The following is a 19,011-nucleotide window of genomic DNA, read 5'->3' on the forward strand; positions in this document are numbered from 1 at the left end:
CGGCGGCTAGCAGGGCCTGGCGGCAGGACAGGGGATCCTGCCGTCTCCCAGTCCCGGCTTCTGCGGTGGCGGCTGGAAAGGGTCGTTGGATGCTGCGGAGGGCAGGCGGCTCTGGCGGAGCAGCCCTTGCGAGGCACCATCTCGTAGCAGCGGCGGCAGCAGCAGCGGCGGGCTGTGCGGCCCCCGCCGCGGCTCCGGGCCCCGGCTGGCGAAGCCGGGTCTCTCCGACACCCGGCTTGGGGCCAGCTCACAGCGGGTACAGGGGGCGGCTTTTGCAGAGCGGGGAAAGAGGAATAGATTTAGCTCGTGAAGAACGGGCGTGGAAGAGAAGTTGTGCAGCCCTGTCCTCGTGTTGGTGAAGCTTTAAACATTGATTTTCCTCCTGGAACTACTCGAGCCTTGTCTGTTGGTATTTCAGTAGTATCTAAATAGTAGAGGATAGTGCAGAGTATACATAGCAAGCACGCAGCACGACTCCTGTGTTGCAAAAAACCTCAGTAGATCTGCAACACAAGTGGGACAGGGAAAGGTTAGAAGAAAATAGTTGGAAGGAGGTGCCTATAAAGTGCCAGGTTTTAATGATTTTGGGTGACAAAACAGTCTGTTTCATGTTCATGGCACAGACAGCAGGTGCAGGTGTTCTGTAACAGTTCTGGAGGTCGTAGCACAGATGCAGGTATTTGCTTTCTAATTTAACTTGACTTAGGACTGTGGCTGTGGAGATGCCCAGTTTCAGTAACTGGATCAGGTACATGTTTGGATCGGTCCCTGTTTATGTTCAGTATGTTTCCATGTTTCATAACATCACTACAGTTCCCATTTATTTTTTAACTGGTGGTTGTACTTTGATATTTAGTTTCCACCTGGAAGGCTAGTGAAGGTGGGGGGAGGGGGATAAAGGGGAAGACGGGGAGGTCTGGACTTAAGTATTTTTTAGTGTCAGCAGGAAACTTGGTCTAAAACAGAGGATTCTCTCTCCAAACAATTGGAATTGAATTAATATCTCTGAGCACTCAGTGGTGTTGCTATTGTTCAGATTGGCCTTATCAATCCACAAAACCGAAGTAAAGGAAGACCACCCTAGAGAAATATTAACACTGGAATGTTTTTTTAGTAATGCTTTGCTTAAAAGCAATTGTGCTTCATCAGAATGTCCTAATAAACTTCTGGGGATTGTTACTGCTTCAAAGAAAGTAAGAGAAGTATAATGGGCATAGAGTAGGAAGTGCAGCAGAGTCTTGTGCCTTCCAGGATCTGTGATGTGTGTGAGGAGTTACTAGGAAAATTATCAATACTTTATTCATCTCACACTTTATAAGATAAAAGAGATTCCTGGAGAAACTTTCCATGTAAAAAGAAGTCTGATCACTTAGCAGTGCTCTACACAGATTATGTCATGCAGACTATTGCTGAATTGAAAAGACCACGGGGCTTTCAAACTTCAGGTTTTTGTCATATCATATTTGTAATTTAGCACCTTTCTTTCTCTCTGGTTGTCTTTGGCCAGAGGATAATACACTCCAACTTTGATACTATTTGGTGAAGTTTTTATAGTAATGGTGAAAGAACAAAAACAATAAATGCAGAAAATCAGAGAAGAAATAACATTTGAATAGTAAGAAATGGAACAAGTCTCTTTTGCTCGTGTTTTCCAGCATAGACTGTCACTGTAGGATTGCAAATGAGAGTAGAAACTGGAAATCTGCTCCCTCCTTGGAGTAACAATCCACTTAAACTAAGTGGAAAGATGTGAATTAAAGAGTGGTCCCTTTGTGTCTTGAAATATAGGGAAGGTAGAGAGGAATTTCAGGTGTGTGAAAAGGAGATAAATTTTTTCAGGGTTTTTGCTTTCACTGCTGCCTTAGGGATTGATTAATTCAGAAGCTTTCCTGTAGGTATTTGGTACTTTGAAAGAATTGGGATGTCCCACAGCTGTAGACTCAGGACTTCAAATGCTTGTGAAAGAGGCTGTTAGTTTTGGTTGTTTGGGTTTGTTTTTTTTTTTTTTTTGTGTACCGTTTCTGTGTGAAAACTGTTATGAAAAAGTTGATGTAAAAATGTTTAGTGGAACTTGACTTGCCCCCTCAGGGCACTTGGCCAGTAAGCTCTGCTAACAGCTAGTTTGAGTTCATGAAATTGTATCAGACACACACACTTGTTCTCCTTAGGGACTGAGTCTGTGGGGGTTTGTAAGCGGGATTCATCTACATGAGTAGTTGAATGGCTGCTGAGATTGCAGGTAGCAGTTTTTGAGAAAATTTTCTTTATTTCCAGACCACAAATTCAGGATTTTTCTCAAAATGGTGTGAAAAGTTAGGACGCTACACTGTCAGAGTATTTCACAACAGAAGTAATCCTCTCATCAGTTCTTCATCCTGAAAGGAATCCTTCCACCCACGTATCTTCAGTAGCTCTGAAACAGTTCAGATTTAAAGATTTAAAGAAAGGGAGTTTTCAAGGTGCAGAGAGAGCAGTTTATAGAGCTGGTATAATGGTAATGGCACGAGTACAGAGCTGATTCACAATACTCTCATTTTGTTTGCCTTTCCCATGCACCTCTGCTGCATTTCTTCACCCTTCACAGGAATCTTTTGAAACTAACAGACCAATACCGAGGTGTCTTTTAATCCTGCCTTTTGAAATTGAACCAAAAAAGACAAAATCTTTCTACACATGTTCTGTATTCCACACTTCTTGCAGCACTTCCATGTTGATTTTGTGGTTTTTTTTTCTTACTAACACTGAAATCTATTTCTTTGCTAAAACTGGTCCAAATTGCATATTTTTTAATGAACAGTCTGAGACTACAAGCATAGGGTAAAAAAGCAGCAAGTTTGTATAGAGGTAGGAAGTAGGTTAAAGTTCAGAGTTGCTCTTTCAGGAGGTGAGAAAAAAATTTCAGTGCTTAATTTTTCAGTGTTTGGCAGTCTGCAGATAAGCTTCCTTTTATTCTTGGATGTAGTGCTGCTCATTTTCCTGTAGCAAAAAAGGAAAATTAGTCTCTACTTTTATCTGCGACACTCAGTGGTGAGTGTGCTGACAAAGCACTCCGTTAACAGTTACACCTGCTTAATTATTATCTGGATTTTGTTAGGACTAGGTTGCATTTCAGAGGCTGTCTGAGAGGACGTGAGAGCACAGTACATATGTGTGCTTGCCTGGGTTACTAAGGGCTGCTGATATCTATATGAGAGAAGTGTTTTGACTGTCCCTCTAAGCTGTAAGTGCATAGTACCTGTGTTGAAGTGAGGGAGAAGGTAGCATTTGGCTTTCTGGAGGGATGACTTGAAGGAGTTTTAATATCTGCATTTTGGAACTGGGCATGCATCTGAACTCCCAGCTCACTTGGAGCTGGAGTTACTTTAAGACCTCAATGTTTGATTTCACAAACTTGATCTCTGACCTAAACTTTCAGTTCCAATATGTGCAATGCAGCCTTGCTAACAAAGGGAAATGGTCATAAATACTTATGACAGCCTATGAAATACACAGATTATGGGACTATGCAATTAGCAACCTGTTCAGTGTGTTGTAAGTTTAGCACTTTATGGATCTGAATAAATAAGTATTTTAGGACTGCAGTCAAAAGTTTCAGGCAGCAGGACAAAGCAGGAACATCTGCAATCCAAAGCTCTGTTTGTTCCAGTACAGCGTTCCTCTTGAGCATTAAAGTTGAAAAGGGTTCACTGAAACTTTGACTAGAAATTATTTAAGAAACCCTCCTTTTTGTATTACTGCAATTTTTCCGTTGTGGAATAGTGATGTCACTTATACTGGTGGAATAGTTGCTCAGTCATCGGATTGTTAGTGGACTTATCTTTAAAGATAGGTATGTAATGATTTCTGTGTAACTTTTCTGTGTAAGGAAGAAACACAAAAGATTCTTTCTCCATTCTCTTTAACTACTGAAATCTGCTCAGTGTTAGCAGCAATGCAGCAGTGTGTATTTGTTACATGGTGGCCTTATCTGCCACAGGTAGAGTAAGTGTTAAATAGTAAGAGCTTCTCTAAATCAAAGCAAGAAGCTTGTGTTTATTGCAACAGTAACTGCACTCATCTGTTCTTTGTACATCCAAAAGTAATTATAGCATTTTATATTTTTTATAAAACAAGCCTCTGCTTGTTCTGCTTCTGGTGTTGAAGTCTATCCAAATGCTGGGGGCATGTGTGGGCTTGAGGCTTTTTTTGCTTATGGTTTGTTTGGTTGGGTTTTTTGCCATTTTTTGGTGGGTAGGTGGGGTTTTTTGTTGTTTTGTTGTTATGTGTCTGGTCATCTCTATCTGTCATTCAATTTACCCAGTGCAACAAAAACATTTTTCTTAGGCAACTTGGATATTTAAATTTAAAAAAATTCCTGCTACACAAATGTATTTATTAGGATTTTCTTTCTAAACTGACTTGAATTGTGGACGGATTTACTTAGTGAAGTTTTACTACTTTCAACATCTTACAGATGCTGAAGAGGTTGCCTTTCCATATCGAAAATGCAGAGTTTTGTCAACAAGCTTAACATGGGTATTCTCCTCCTTGTTTTTCCAGCAAGGTGGGCATGTACCGAACATGGTGCAACTCCAATATGGTGAAAGTTCTACATGCTGGTCCTGCTTAGAGGTCTTTATTCACGACTATGCCATCTATAACTTAGGTAAACTGGAATTAGACATCAATTTTTTTTGTAATGGAGGCCCCCTGCTGAGTAGAAGGTGAAACCATGAGAAGAGCTATGTAAGCTTTAGAGGCTCAGGGGAATTGAGCAATAGCCCTTTATTAAAGAAGTGCTGTTCATCTATATGCAACTGCTAGTAATGTCACAAATGTTGTGATGTTAATTTATATTATATTTATATCACTTAATGTTGTGATGAAGAATTTATCACTCAGTAGCCTCCTGCCCTGTTGCAGCTCTGCTTAGATTTTTTAAGTTGCTTGCATTTGCAGTTTGGAGGTGCTTGTTGCAAACTTGGCAGCTAAGTACAAATACGTACAGTGGCAGTCATTTCAGTGGACAAAACGAAGGGAAATAACTTGCGGGCGTAGGAGTGATAATTGCAACAGAAGGCGGTAAGACCAGATTCAGCATGGATGAAAAATGTAGCATTTTTCAAGCAAGGCCATGGATGTTGCCTGTGTCCTGCCTTATCACCAGGCAAGGATTTTTATCATGGTGGTCCTGCCAGTTCACCCCTTTTTTTCCAAATTTTCAACTGGAAGTTTTGTCACAGACACATTATATTTTGTCATGTTTCTTGACAAATTTCCTGCAAGTACCAGCAAGTCTAAGCCTTTCCCTTTTTCTTGATAACTGATAAAATTCTGTCTTTACTTTGCCTGAGTGTAATCTTTTTTAGCATTTCTAGAGTCTGGTAAAATGTTCAAATTGAACTGCTTCTTTGCCGAGTGTGTGCTTCCCAGTGATGGCCAGGAATTTACCCACATTTCAGGAGAAAGAGCATTTACTACTTGAAATGTGTTATAGTTAAGATACTAGGTGTTTAGTTTTATGAAGAGATGTCTAAATTTTACCTCTTATCATTAATAACATAGGCACCCTTTCTTAATTGGAAAGATAGTAACTAAGAAACCTAAGGTGGAAGAGAGAAAACAATTGTGAAAACATGTTTCTCCAAGTGAGATGAAGTATATGTCTCTGGTAAAATGCTAAATTACCGTGGCTGTTCTGTTTCTACTTTATGGCCTGAAGCTTAGGCAGAAGTTGTCTCATCTAGAGCCTTTTTTCCCCTTCGTTCAGGTCAAAATATCTGTGTCTGGTTTGTCATCAGGTGCTTCTGTAGTAAATGTGATTATTACTAATGATGAGTCTTTTGTAAACATTAGTGTCATGTACTACAAAAAGAGCATGGTTTACTGTCAGCATGTATACAGGAAACTACTCTGTGTGCTACAGTTTTCTCATTTTCTGGATGGTGAGAGATGAGTGGGATACTCTGATATCCCTAAAAACCCCCATAAGAATACATACTATTGATAGTATGGATCTGTTTGCAGTCAATGAGTAGAAGTGCAGCAGTTCTTTTTAAACATAATCTCTTTTTTTTTGTGATGTGAGATTGCTGCTTTTAGTCTGACTAGCTGTGTTCAGTTTCACCTTCAACTCTAAAGAGAATAGAATAGTATGTAATAAAGTGATGTCTAGAACATTTTTCAGACTTTTTCTCAGGTGTAGCAAGAGGCTAAATACATTTTCTCCCTCTTTATGAGATAATTTCTGCAAGTGCAAAATTATAGGATATATTATGATGTTTTCTCAATTCCTTGAATTTCAGTGAAATTTATTTCACTGTTTTCATTGTTCCAAGTTACACAACTGCTTTTAAAGTGGTTTAAAGTAGAGTCAAGGAATCACTGTCAATCAAGAATGTGCTTTACACTGAACAAAATCCTTTTCCAATCAGTGTTGTTGTGACGTGACTAGTATTGTATTTATGTTGGATACTCAGAAAGATACAACAGCTGAAGATTTGAAAACACACACATAACATACATTGAAGTCTCCTGAGAATGCGTGTGGGTTGTTTGGGTTTTTTTAAAAGAAAAAATCCTTTTTCCTTTTTTTTGCTTAAATCCTTTTTATGGAGATCCACATGAGACTTTAATATACTTTAAATGTATCTCATGTACATGGATGAGTAAGAGAGGACAGGGAGAGAAAATGGACAGACGCCTCTTTCCTTCTGTCCCCTTGGACTTGCACATGTTTCTTATGTCATCATCATCAAATGGTGTGCCCTCAGGACACCAGAGAGATCCCCTCAGATGGTACAGCCAGCAGGCATCTTTGCAATGATCGTCTGGTGCTAGTGAACATCTGAGATCTCATGCTGAAAGCTGAGTTTGCTGGCACACTCAGTACAGATGTAAAAGCTTTTTTAGAGTATCACAGTGTAAAACTTGTATTTCTAGAGGAATTTGAGCTGTCCTGTGTCATATATAGAGATACAAACAAGAAGAGACAGCTGTTGTGGCCAAGGGTTCATTCTCTACGCTAAAGGGCAAGATGCTGCATTTGCAAAAAACAGCTTCCTTTTTTTATATTTGGAAAGTTATGGCCTTATCCAAATTTGCCCCTCCTGGTATTCATGGTTACAATCTTTCTGCACTTCTGCTTCTCAGAGAGAGAAAGAACAGAAATCAGACTTTCTGTGGTGAGCTGATGTGCAGTCTGGGTGAATTGAGGTGTATTCTAACAAGAGATTGAGTGTGGTGGCAGAGTAATAATCTACTGCATTGATGTAACAAGATGAGTGGAGAACAAAATTGATAGAGAGTTCAGATTCAAAGATGATCAGCATTATTGTGGGCCAAATTGTGGGTGTTCTCAGAATTTTAATAGTAGGCAACAAGGAAGGGCTAAAATAAGGCTGTTGTTTGTCTGGTACTCTTCATACAAGTTATGCAACCCTTTAAGAAAGATCCAGTACCCTGAGGTTAGCTCTGTTCGTCAGAGCATGGCACTAATAATGCCAGGATTGTGGATTAGAACACCATATAGGCCATTCACTTGGACTTGGTGGTCCTTGTGTGTCCCTTCCAACTAAAAATATTCTGTCAATCTGTGTCAATAATGAGATGCTCATTTTTACATCCTATTCTGCGTTTTCAGGTTTGAATAATCCACATTTTTTAATGTAATCTCCACACAATCAGTTTTAAGGTTGTTGGGCAGAAGATCAGGTGCTTGTTTTGGTATGTCTGGGCAGATATTGATGTGGCCATGCATTGGCCATGGTCAGCGCATGTGACTGTGCTGCACCAGTTCCTGGCAGACACGTCTGTCCCCTATGTTTGCATATTTACATTTCAGTGCCTGCAAAACATGAAGAAATACTCTGTGCTGCTATCACAAGTTAACCTGTATCAAGTTAAGAAAAAAGGTAACCTGTATCTATGGCGAGGATGACTTTGAAAGTTTTGGTATGCTCAGTATGCAGAGTATTGCTCCCAGACTTCTTTTTGGGAAATCACTAGTTCAGAGTCTGTGCTGTGGCTGCTTGGTTTATAATTTACTGAGTGAAAATACTAGTTGGTATGACTGAGGCTTTCCTGGCTGTGTGAAATTTGCTACAGCAATGCTGCTTGTTGGTGTTTTTTCTAAAGATTTTACCTTTTCTCTGGTGTTTCTGAATGGCTTCCAGGTTTGTAACAGTGTTGTTCACATCAGTGTGACCAGGCAGATGACTAGAACTTGTGATCAGGTCTTGGTCTGCCCACAGTTTGGCTTATTTGTGTAACTCACTGATGAGAGGAGATTTGTACTGAAGTATCTCATACTATGAACTAAAAAACCTCTGTTCAGGGTAGAGGGTGATGTCTGGTAATGTTAACACATAGATAATGTGTCATAACGTCTTGAATTTCTGCTGTGATTTGCCAAGAAGTGGACTTGGATGCAAAAAGTTCAAGTTGCAATTTACACTTGGATGAGAATATGTGAACTGAGTACACTGGACTCATGGTCATATCAGATTAATGATCTGCTTTATCTGTCAGGGGATATCCGGATTATTTCTATCTACATCTACTCTTAGACTTTCCCATGAGAAATTGATATGCATAAAATAAAATTCTCATAGTGAAAGGCAAAAAAGTAAATCTTAACAGGAGGGTAGCTGGCAAGAAGAGGAAGGAAGAAATTAATTTTGATCATGCTCCGTTACAGAAGCACAGAGTTTGCTTAGTGGAATAGCTAGTAGTTCATACTGTTTGAAGATCATGACACCTAAAACTTTAGGGGCTTGTGTGCAGGGTGAGTATCTGCAAAGCTGGGAGGAGGAGTTTCAGAAAATAACTTGTCAATGGAAATGTGAGAGGTGATACATTTGAGGTTGTGTGTGTGTTTGCAGTGTGTTCATTTGCTGGCCTTCCAGTTTCCCTGGGCATTCAGCTTTTTATCTAGAAACATCCATTGTTTTCCTTAAAAGAATTCTGGAAACTTTTCTTTCTCTTATGTTATCTCGCTGCTCTACACCCTGGACCTTCTTTTGTTACCATTTCTGCTATTTCTTCTTGGTTGTCTCCTAAATACATGAATTTTGAAAACACTGGAATACTTTAAAAATCCTCCATAAATATGTTCCACATAATAGTCTTTCCTGAACATTCCATGAAATTAGCAGATGAGATAAATAAATTAATTCTTTGGCGTTGCATTGTCTGTTTTTAACAAATACTGGACTTTGTGCATTCTTTTGCACCAGTCTCCAAGGCCTGCCATATCTGTCTCCTGCCTTGTTGTGAGTTTTCTTGTTAGAAAAACCGTGACAAGAGAAGATAATGTTTCTTGAATGAAGACGGGAACAGTACTCTGGGAAAACATTAATAGATCTAGAAATCAGGCCCATGATTATCTCTCTTCTAAAAAAATTTTAATAGTGACTGGGAATGTTGCCAGGCACTGCAAGAGAATTGTTCTCACTGTTAAATTGTTAGCTTGATCCTTGGCATGCTTTGGCCTAAGCCAATGCTTCCAGAAGAGACTTGGACAGAGTTCAGGTCTTCAGTGTGTCCTAGGAAGTGTTCCATTAAGTGGTTTGCATACAGTTAACTTTTTCTGGACATTAAGAGATATTTCTGTAGTTAATTTAGGCCCCTTTCTGCTGGTTGGCCTTGATATGGGGAGTATCTCAGGGTCCTTTAACTTTTGTGTGTGAACCTAGGTCCCAGAGGAATGCTTTATCCAGCAAACCATTAAGCCACAAAAACCAGTAAATCAGTAAGCAACAACAAAAAAAGAAAATATATCAAACTAAAATGATGTTTACAATAGAGCCTGTATAAATTTTCTTTTTGGTGGTGACCCTAACAAATCTTTCTGAAATTAGGAGGGTTCTTTTTGTCTCTGATAGCATTTGTAATCTTAGTCTATAATACTTTTTGTCTCAAAACGATAGTGTTTTCTGGTTTTGTTTAATTGTTTTTTAAGTTTGAATGCAAATGTCTGTCTGTTTAGCTTTAGATCATCACCACTTCTATTTGTTTTGGCTGGGATAAAGTTAATTTTGTCCTTAATAGATAGTATGGGGCTGTGTTTTGAATTTGTGCAGGAAACAGTGTTGATGACACAGGGATGTTTCAGTTCCTGCTGAGCAGGGCTTACAGAGAGCCTTTGCAGCTCCTCACCCACCTCACCAGTGAGGAGGTCGGGGGTGTGCAGGGAGCTTGGAGGGGACACAGCTGGGACAACTGACCCCAGCTGACCCGAGGGGTATCCCACAGCATATAGCATCATGTTCAGCATATAGAGCTGTGATGAGAAGGAAGAGGGAGATATTCAGGGTTATAGTGTTTGTCTTCCCAAATCCTGTGTGGTGTGATGGAGCCCTGCTGTCCTGGCGATGGCTGAACACCTGCCTGCCCATGGAAGAGGTGGATTAATTCCTTGTTTTGATTTGCTGGCAGGTCTAGCTTTTGCTTTATTTATCAAACCATCTCTGTCTGAGCCCATGAATTTTTGCAGTTTTGCTGCTCTGATTCTCTTCCTTTTTCCACCAGAAAGGAGTTGGGGGGGGGGGGTGCGGTGGGGAGTGGCTGCAGGTGCTTAGTTTCTGCCTGGGGTTAAACCACAACACACTTAAGAAATGGGACTATGTTGCCATGGTGGTTTGTGAATCACAGAGGCCCAAATGACTGTCTAGAAACAGCATAAAGAAGAGAATAATGAAGACACTGAATTTCCTTTGTGAAATTGTGTCCAGAGTAGGGCAACCAAGATGGTGGGTGGGCTGGATCAGAGGTTCTGTGAGGAGTGGCTGAGGGAGCTGAGGTTGTTTAGCCTGGAGAAAAGGAGGCTCAGGGGCGACCTTACCACTCTCTATAATTCCTTGAAAGGAGGGTGTAGCCAGGTGAGGTCAGTCTCTTCTCCCAGGCAGCTAGAGACAGGATGAAATGTTCTCAAGCTGCACCAGGGGAGGTTTATATTTAATATTAGGAAAAATTTATTCCAGTCATTGGAATAGGCTGCCCAGGGAGTGATCGATTCATCATCAAAAGGTGTGTGAATGTGGCACTTGAGGGCGTGGTTTAGTGGTGGTATGGTGATGCTCAGTTAACAGTTGGACTTGATGATCTTAGAAGTTGTTTCCAGCTTTTAAGATTCTATGATTCTAAACCATGTAGTGTATCTGTATTTTCCACCACATTCCTATCTTCCTTCAGACCTTTTGTCTCTGAGGATGTGTTACAAGTAGATTTGTGGTGGAAGAGGAATGACTGACAGTGCCTTTTTCCTTGGTACAGGCCTTCGTGTGTGGGATAGATACATTGTAGACTGTGGGACGTGTACTTTGTATGTAGGACAGATGTCATGAAAATGTCTTTCATTTTTCTTGTGTTTTAGGGACACTAATAGTCTTCAACAACCATGAGCAACCCTTTTGTACGGATTGTGGAGCCACTGGACCCGAAACAGCCTCTGAAGAAATTCTTTAATCTGAGCAAATTGGAAGATGTGAGATATGGTATGTTGACAAAATAAGAGAAGCATTTTGTTAATACTGATTAACAGAATGTGAACAGACTTTGCCACATTGGATGATACTTGGTCTCTGGAGAGAACTATGAATTCAAAAGGCAGATCTTGAAAACAAAATTTTAGCCAAAGTTTTTTTCTTGAAATTTAGAACAACAAAAACATTGGCATGATCCCAGTAGTATTTTCTCAGCATACTGTGCACACAGCAGTCTTGTTCTTCCTAAGTGGGTGAAGAGAGCTAGACAAAACTAAGAGTGCAAGTTTTCTTATACTGCTAAAGACTGGAAGGGGTCTAATACTGATATGTTTGACTGAACTAATCAGTAGGATTTTTTTTTTTCAGCTTTAGAAACAGAGAATCTTTTATGAGGAGGCTTTTTCCTTAGTTCCTCTGACATTTCCCAAATCTTTCAGCCATACTGGTAAAAATCTTAGTGTCTGTGCCATTGACTTAAAAAGTGAGTGTTTATAGCTTAGAGTTGTCTATGGTGGGTGTCTGGTATTTTAAAAGGAAATGGGTGATGATGGAGAATTCAGGGAACAAGAGGAGGAACACTTTATCTGATTGTCAGCAAAGCATATCCATTACAGGTTCCAATAAGTGAGCATCAATTAATGTCAGTCTTGGTGAGTGAAAAGCAGAGAAGAGTCTTAAGGAATAGACAAATGCACATGTGGTGTTACCAATTGATCCATTCCAGGATTCCAAGAATGATAACCTCTAGATTCTTTAAAGAAAAAAGGATGCAGTTCTCACTATCCAGCATAAAAAGGCAATAGCTTAGCATGGAAGGGCAGGAGAAGATTCTAAAAAAAACCCAAAACAACAACAGTAACAATAACTCCCAAAATTCCCAAGTGAACAAAACCCCCCAAAACAAAACCCCCAACAACAACCAACTCAAATTGTTCTGAATTACTGTGTCTTAAATAATCAATGTTTTTTTTTACAGTAGCACTAATGAGGTCTCAGTGTGATTAAGTGACTTTTATGCCTTGGGGGCTAACCTGTGTAGAAAGTGTCAAGTGGAACAGGTCAGTTAGTACTGACCTCCTGGCAAAGCTGGAGGCTGGAAAAAGGGTTTGGATCAGGATAAAGCCTTGTGAGAGTATGAGGACCTTTCTGCCCCAGTCATGGAACTTTGCACATGCTGACATATGCCCTAAGGTAAAAACTGAATGTTTCTTCCTCTTACCCATGCAGCTCGCCTGCCGTTTTCCATTCGAATCCTCCTGGAAGCAGCGATCCGTAACTGTGATGAGTTCCTAGTGAAGAAAGAAGATGTTGAGAATATTCTCAACTGGAAAGTGATGCAACATAAGAATGTTGAAGTGCCATTTAAGCCTGCAAGAGTTATTCTGCAAGACTTCACGTGAGTCTGATGCTCTCCAAAACAAGGAAAAGGGGCTTTTGAGAGTGCAGCAATGGTCAGCTTGGGGTGGAGGGGTGAACTAAAGGGAAGAATAGTAGTGAGATATTTGGAAAAGCCTTTTTCAACTTCCCTGGATGTCATGCTGCAGACAACACTTGAAGAGGCAAACACTCATTATAAGAGCATTGAGAGAAACTCTTCTGAGATGGAAAAGTAATTATCTTCACAAAACTTCACAAAACTGGTGAGGGGAATGGGATTGATAAATTGCATCCAAGTTAGGAAGTTTGGTACTTAGAAGTTATTCTTTGAAGGGGTGGTATTTTCTATTCTCTCTCTCTCTCTCGTTTGTTTGCTTGTTTTTGCTCCCCAGGGGCTCATGCTTTCCGTTTTCTACCTATTTCAGTTCTCATTTATAATCCACATATTAACTTCCTCTTCTAAATCAGTATTGTTATAAATATATTTTTAAAGGCTTCTCTGCTGTTGAAAAAATGAGCGTATTATTTTTCCCAGGAAAGCAAATTGAGATTCCTACCTAATGGACTCTAAAAACTGGGCCTTGTTACTGCAGTGAGTCTTCAGGTGTCAGTAATAATCATTTAATAGTCCCTGTTCAATGTGGAAAGTCAAGTGAAACAATAGCATCTGTTCTAATACAGCATTTGACTTGCAAGTCTACTCACTGTCCTTTGTATCCTTGTCCTCTGTCTTAATAAAATATTTTAGTACATCCATGGTAAGCCCAGTGCAGCTATGCTGCCAGTTGGTTTTCTTCCTCAATGGTGAACTGTCTTAGCTGTCATACCCTCTATTTTCCATTTTCACAGAGGTTGTCAAAGTGCTGGAAACCTAGTACAGCTCAACTTTTAAAGATATTAGAAAAAATTGGCAAAACTTCAAATAAAGGAAGTGCTGATTTCCTAGCTGTTTTTCATCCACTAGCTGTTGTTAATGTTTTGAAAAACTGGAGCAGAGAGGAAGCTGAACTTTCAAGACAACATTGTTCCTTCTCTTACTGCTCTTCTTTCTTGCCCCCTACTCCTGCTGAGTTTTAAAAATGTTCCTATAAGTCTGCAGACCAACTGCAGTCCTGAAAAACAAGCTCTTGGAGAGGCCTTTGAGGACCTTTTTGAAAAAGGCATCTTTGGCAACTTTACAAAAGCTGTACAGCAATTACATTCAGGTTGTCCTGTTTAGAATTACCTAATGTCCTAGTTAGGATTATTCTGTGATTATCATGAGTTGTTCTAAGATGGTAGAAGGATATTGTGTCTGTTCCATATCAATTATATAACATTTGTAACTTGGCAAAACAGCTCTTCTTCTTTCCTCTTATCCCCCTCCCTCAAATTCCTCTAGGTAGCATAATATTGAATTTCCTATTTTTTCTACAAAAAGCTGATATTGGGATGTCAAAGTGCTGAACAACATCAATTAATTGTGTACAGGTTAGATAATGTGTATGCTTTTTCTGTTTATTTTTGGTAATTATTCAGGATTTTCAAGGATTTAAAATTCAGTAGGAACTCAGAAGCCTCTTACTTTGGGCTGCTCTTACAGAAATGTAGTTTTTTAAGTGGGTTGCTTATTGATGCCTGATCCTCATGAGCACATCAGAGAACTCTTTTTGTTTCAGCAGCCAGCAAAATCAGATAGGCAAGTATGTGAGAGGATTATCCAAGCTGGTTTAAGATATCGTGGTAGAATATACCTCAGTAGAAAACTGAGAATGTTTATGCAGAGAAACATCAGAAGCTGTGTTAAAAGAAATACTGAAAAGTGTATGATCTCTAAGATAAGTCAAGTGTTGAAGTGCCAGAAGTTCTCGTTACTACTCATTATTTGATTGCATTGAAGATGGAGGAGTGCAGTTTGCTTCATATGTGACAGTAGCTGTCTGTTCTGTATCTCAGGATTGGGTTTGGGTTTTTTTTTTCTCTTATTCAAATTGTTTCACCATGCCCATTTTGTTTCTGTTGTAGTGGGGTGCCTGCTGTGGTTGACTTTGCTGCAATGCGTGATGCTGTGAAGAAACTTGGCGGGGACCCTGAAAAAATCAATCCCATCTGTCCTGCTGATCTCGTGATAGATCACTCCATCCAGGTTGATTTTAACAGGCAGTAAGAATAAAAAAAATCACTCTTTACTTCTTAATGGTAGTAAGTAAACTGAATCTGTTAGTGGTCATCAAGGTAGTTCTGCTGATGATATCGTTAGCTTTTGTACTACAACATTCCAGACATTAAGAAATTTTAGACTGTTGTATCAGCTGCGGTGAGTGAGGGGGAGAATTTTCTCTATCTGTGTGTATCTTCTCGGCAGCACAAGCCTGTATTAAATGTTGATAGAAATAGACTCATTCCAGGCCTGTGTTTATTGTACTTCTCTTTAATAATGCTGCATTATTAATAATTGCTCAGAAATGGCTTTTTTTCTCACATGCATTTTTTTTGACCCCATAAGGGTTTTTAGAAAGGACAAATGAGAGTATTTCCTTTCTTCCTCACTTCTCTAAGAATAGAGGTGATCTACACTAGGCTCAGCTCTGAGGAACTGCTTTCTGCTTCAGTGCCTCCAAGCAGAAGAGCCTGAAACACTGCTTACTATGGCCCCTGTGACTCCTGGAAAGGAACATAAAGCTATTCGGTCCTCAGCATGCTGAGGACAAAGATACAAAAACTCATTAGGACTCGCTAGACCCACAACGAAATACAAGACCTCTGTATAGAGGTCCTTCTACCCTCCAAGGTACATAAATATGGACCTACTGAACTAATCTTCCAAACAGATGCTGCAATCACACATTTTATGGTGGTTTCCTTCTACCTTCTTGAAGTTTTTTGGTATGCAGTTACTAATCATTATTTTTTGTCACCGCTTTATTTCTATTATGCTCATTAGCATATGTAAGAAAATAGAGATTTTTCTCTCACATAGAGAACACTGGCCAGATTTATGCTTCAGTTCTTTCAAACTCTGCAGACCTACGTTAGGCAGCTGATTGAAGTGAAGAACTTGTTAACACTGTCTGCCTTGAAACACAGAGGCTTCAGACAGCACTGTATCATAGTGAGAACCTTTTAAAATGAAGTTGCAGAACAGTTGTCTTCCAGTTTCCTTTTACTGCCTTGCTGATTGCTTCTGATTTAGGTATTGGAAAAGTCACATTTTACTAACATGCAGTGTTGCTTATCTCAGCCTACAACGTTTAGGACTGCCAAATTAGTATTCACATTCGAAGCAAAGTTCAGGTATTATCTCCTAAGATTTCTTAAATACTTTTCATTGGTTGCCTGTAGTGATATTAAAATGGTACAATGGATCAGCATTCACATTAGCTAATAAATCTTTCAACCTTTGGATATATTTGACTAGATATAAAATTCAGGTGGTACTTTTGGTTCTGACAGCTGATTATTTTCACCTGCAGGGCAGACAGCTTGCAAAAAAATCAGGACCTGGAATTTGAAAGGAACAAAGAAAGATTTGAATTCTTAAAGGTACCAACAAAAGTAATCTTACTTGCATGAAGAGAAGTTCAGTGCATGAAAGTTCTTCCAGTGCTTATGTTGAAAATTTTTAACTCTAATTCCTTTTGTTTCAGTGGGGCTCTCAAGCTTTTAAAAACTTGAGGATTATTCCACCAGGCTCTGGCATCATCCACCAAGTGAACCTGGAGTATTTGGCAAGAGTGGTGATGGATCAGAATGGCTACTACTACCCAGACAGTGTGGTGGGCACTGACTCGCACACCACCATGATAGATGGCTTGGGAGTGCTTGGCTGGGGTATGTACAGCAGTGTATCATGAGCAGTCTCTTGGCTCAGGCAGCTGTGTTTTGGGCTCTGGTGAGTTGACCCTGGCTGGCAGATCACTCCCACCCAATCGCTTCCTTACTCCTCCTCCTTGCACAATGGGGGAAGAGAATTATTAGTCCAAATGCAAGATTCAACTAATGGGTAGAGACAAATATAGTTTAAGTGAAGAAGGGTGAGTGTAGGGAAGGGAAATGAAAGAAGTGATGCGAAGACAGTAAGTCACCAGCTCCCATCAGCTCACTGAAGCCCAGCCAGTCCCTGGGCAGTTGCTACTTTGGGAAGCTCACCTCCCCAGCTGGTGCTGAGTGTGATGTTTTATGGCATGGAATATGTCATTGTTCAGCTCTGGTCAGTTGTCCTGGCTGTGCCTTTCCTAATGTTTTCCCCACCCCAGCTTACTTGCTGAGGAGCAGCATGCAAAACAAAATGCATTGATACTGTGTAAGCGCTGCTTAGCAATAAACTAAAACTCTGGTGTGCTATCAACAGCAGTTTGGTCACAAATCTAAAACATGGCACTATAAGCGCTGCTGTGAAGAAAAGTTATCTCTGTGTCAGCTAGACACAGTTATATAGCCTAATCCCAAATACAAGTATCCTGATAAGGTCTCTTACAGTTACATAAGACTTTGTAACTAAGCTCCCCTTTCTGATAACTGCCTCAGATGGTTTCACATGTTGTTGGCTTTGTGTGGGTTTTTTAATATATTCTTTTCTATTCTGCATTTAAATCACAAGGAAGTGGGTAAGGATAATATTAAATAAAAGCAGGGAATTGAAGTATCACTGACCATCCAATTTTTCTTGTGTCACTTGGCTACTTTAAAAGTGTTGGATTATCCAAAAATTACTTCAAGTACAAATCTATTAGGTGGAAGGTGCTGAAAATTAAATCTGAGTGACTATATGGTCACTCAGATTTAATGATTGGAGAGGACATTATGGAAAACAGAACAATGATGTTCTAATACCATTACTCTGCACAATATTTGTTACAGGAAGAGATATAAATAATTTATTTTTCCCTGTAGTGATGAACTGAAGTGCTTGACTTATTGAATAAATAGGTAGCTATGGAGTGAAAGTGTTTGTCATCATCCCACACAGTAGCAAAGACTTCAGCTGAGCCTTTATTTTCCTGTGATATGGTGATAGCAGCACTATTAAAACAGCTGTTGTACAAATACGGAACGCACATTGTTTTTAAAGAGTATTTGCTAGTTGTTCATGAATGTGCTTGTGAAGTTCTGAGCACCACATATGATAGGACTTTTCTGTTTTTAATAACCCACCTATCTACTGCAGCAATATTGGTTGAGTGAGACTTTCCAAATCAAGGGTGAAAGAGTTTCTGGTGTAGAATACAAAGGTAAACAAGTTAAATGTATTCAAAGCATGACATCTTTGGGATTAGACACATCCCTTATTCTATATTTTTTTGCAGCATATGCATGGAGCCATCGTTTAGATGAAATTGTAGCACTAAAAGCTGCTTGAGAAGTGTGACTCTTAGCCTCATTTTTTTCTCTAGAATATGGAAAGTATGGCTGGACACAGTCTATAGCGTACGTGCTCATACTCTTGGATCCAGCATTTTTTTCCAGAGGCTGGTGACGTTGAACTTGGTTCATGACTTTCAGTGGTAGTCAGTTATATTGGCTTACTTGGCTGTTTAAAAGTAATTCAACACCAGTGAAAGGAGCCACATGACTGGATCTGTCACGGCATTGTCTTTTAAATTAACAGAGGCATATAATTTTGAATAAAAGAAATTAGAAATTAATTTTCAGAACCATTCTTAGATTAAGTGGGAAAAAGGATTGGACTAGTGATTTGGCATTCAAAAGCAGCTATTACAGGCAGTTTTTTCTAGCTCAGTATTCATTAAGCTAAATAAAAGGTAGAAGTAGATTTTGAAAGAGGAGATAAATATACAAGGGACTTTCTACAGGCAAAAAGTTATAAAACTGCTTAATGGTTTGACTGCTTAATGCCACATTGCTAGATAATAAACCTCATGGCTTTGTTAGATTGCATATGATTCTGACATTTTGATACGTTGCCTTAATAAATTAGCAATATTAAGTAGTAGCTGGAATTCTAATAGTGAAGGTATGCTTTTGCCAAAGTTCCCACCTGCACTTTCCCAAACCTTGAAACTTAGTGGATATAAGGGTAGATATTTCTGTCTGAACAAGTACCTTTTCTGTTAGCATTCTTTAGTAACATTTACGTCTTTCAAAGTAGTGTCTGAGTTTTCATTTGGTGACCAACAATCATGGTCTGTGTATGTTTCACTCACAGCACATCATGTTCAGTGCCACCTCC

At 39.6% G+C, this 19,011-nt stretch overlaps 1 protein-coding gene across 4 annotated transcripts in view; it reads left to right on the top strand.

Moving 5' to 3' along the window:
- The window catches only part of ACO1 (aconitase 1), a 53,064-nt gene that overhangs the window by 18,015 nt on the left and 16,038 nt on the right, over positions 1–19,011 (top strand). For 3 of the 4 annotated variants that reach the window (XM_066181510.1, XM_066181507.1, XM_066181508.1), the window contains exons 2-6: positions 11,354–11,474; positions 12,693–12,861; positions 14,847–14,984; positions 16,295–16,364; positions 16,469–16,652. In XM_066181510.1, coding sequence (XP_066037607.1) covers positions 11,378–11,474; positions 12,693–12,861; positions 14,847–14,984; positions 16,295–16,364; positions 16,469–16,652 — 658 coding nt within the window. In that variant the 5' untranslated portion in view covers positions 11,354–11,377. Of the gene's footprint in view, positions 1–7,873; positions 7,893–11,353; positions 11,475–12,692; positions 12,862–14,846; positions 14,985–16,294; positions 16,365–16,468; positions 16,653–19,011 lie in introns of those variants that run through there. The other variant, XM_066181509.1, reaches the window with a different exon arrangement.

Source organism: Chamaea fasciata, unplaced genomic scaffold (genome assembly GCF_029207755.1).
Source record: "Chamaea fasciata isolate MVZ Bird 193981 ecotype frontalis unplaced genomic scaffold, bChaFas1.0.hap1 SCAF_4, whole genome shotgun sequence".
NCBI classification, from domain to species: domain Eukaryota; kingdom Metazoa; phylum Chordata; class Aves; order Passeriformes; family Sylviidae; genus Chamaea; species Chamaea fasciata.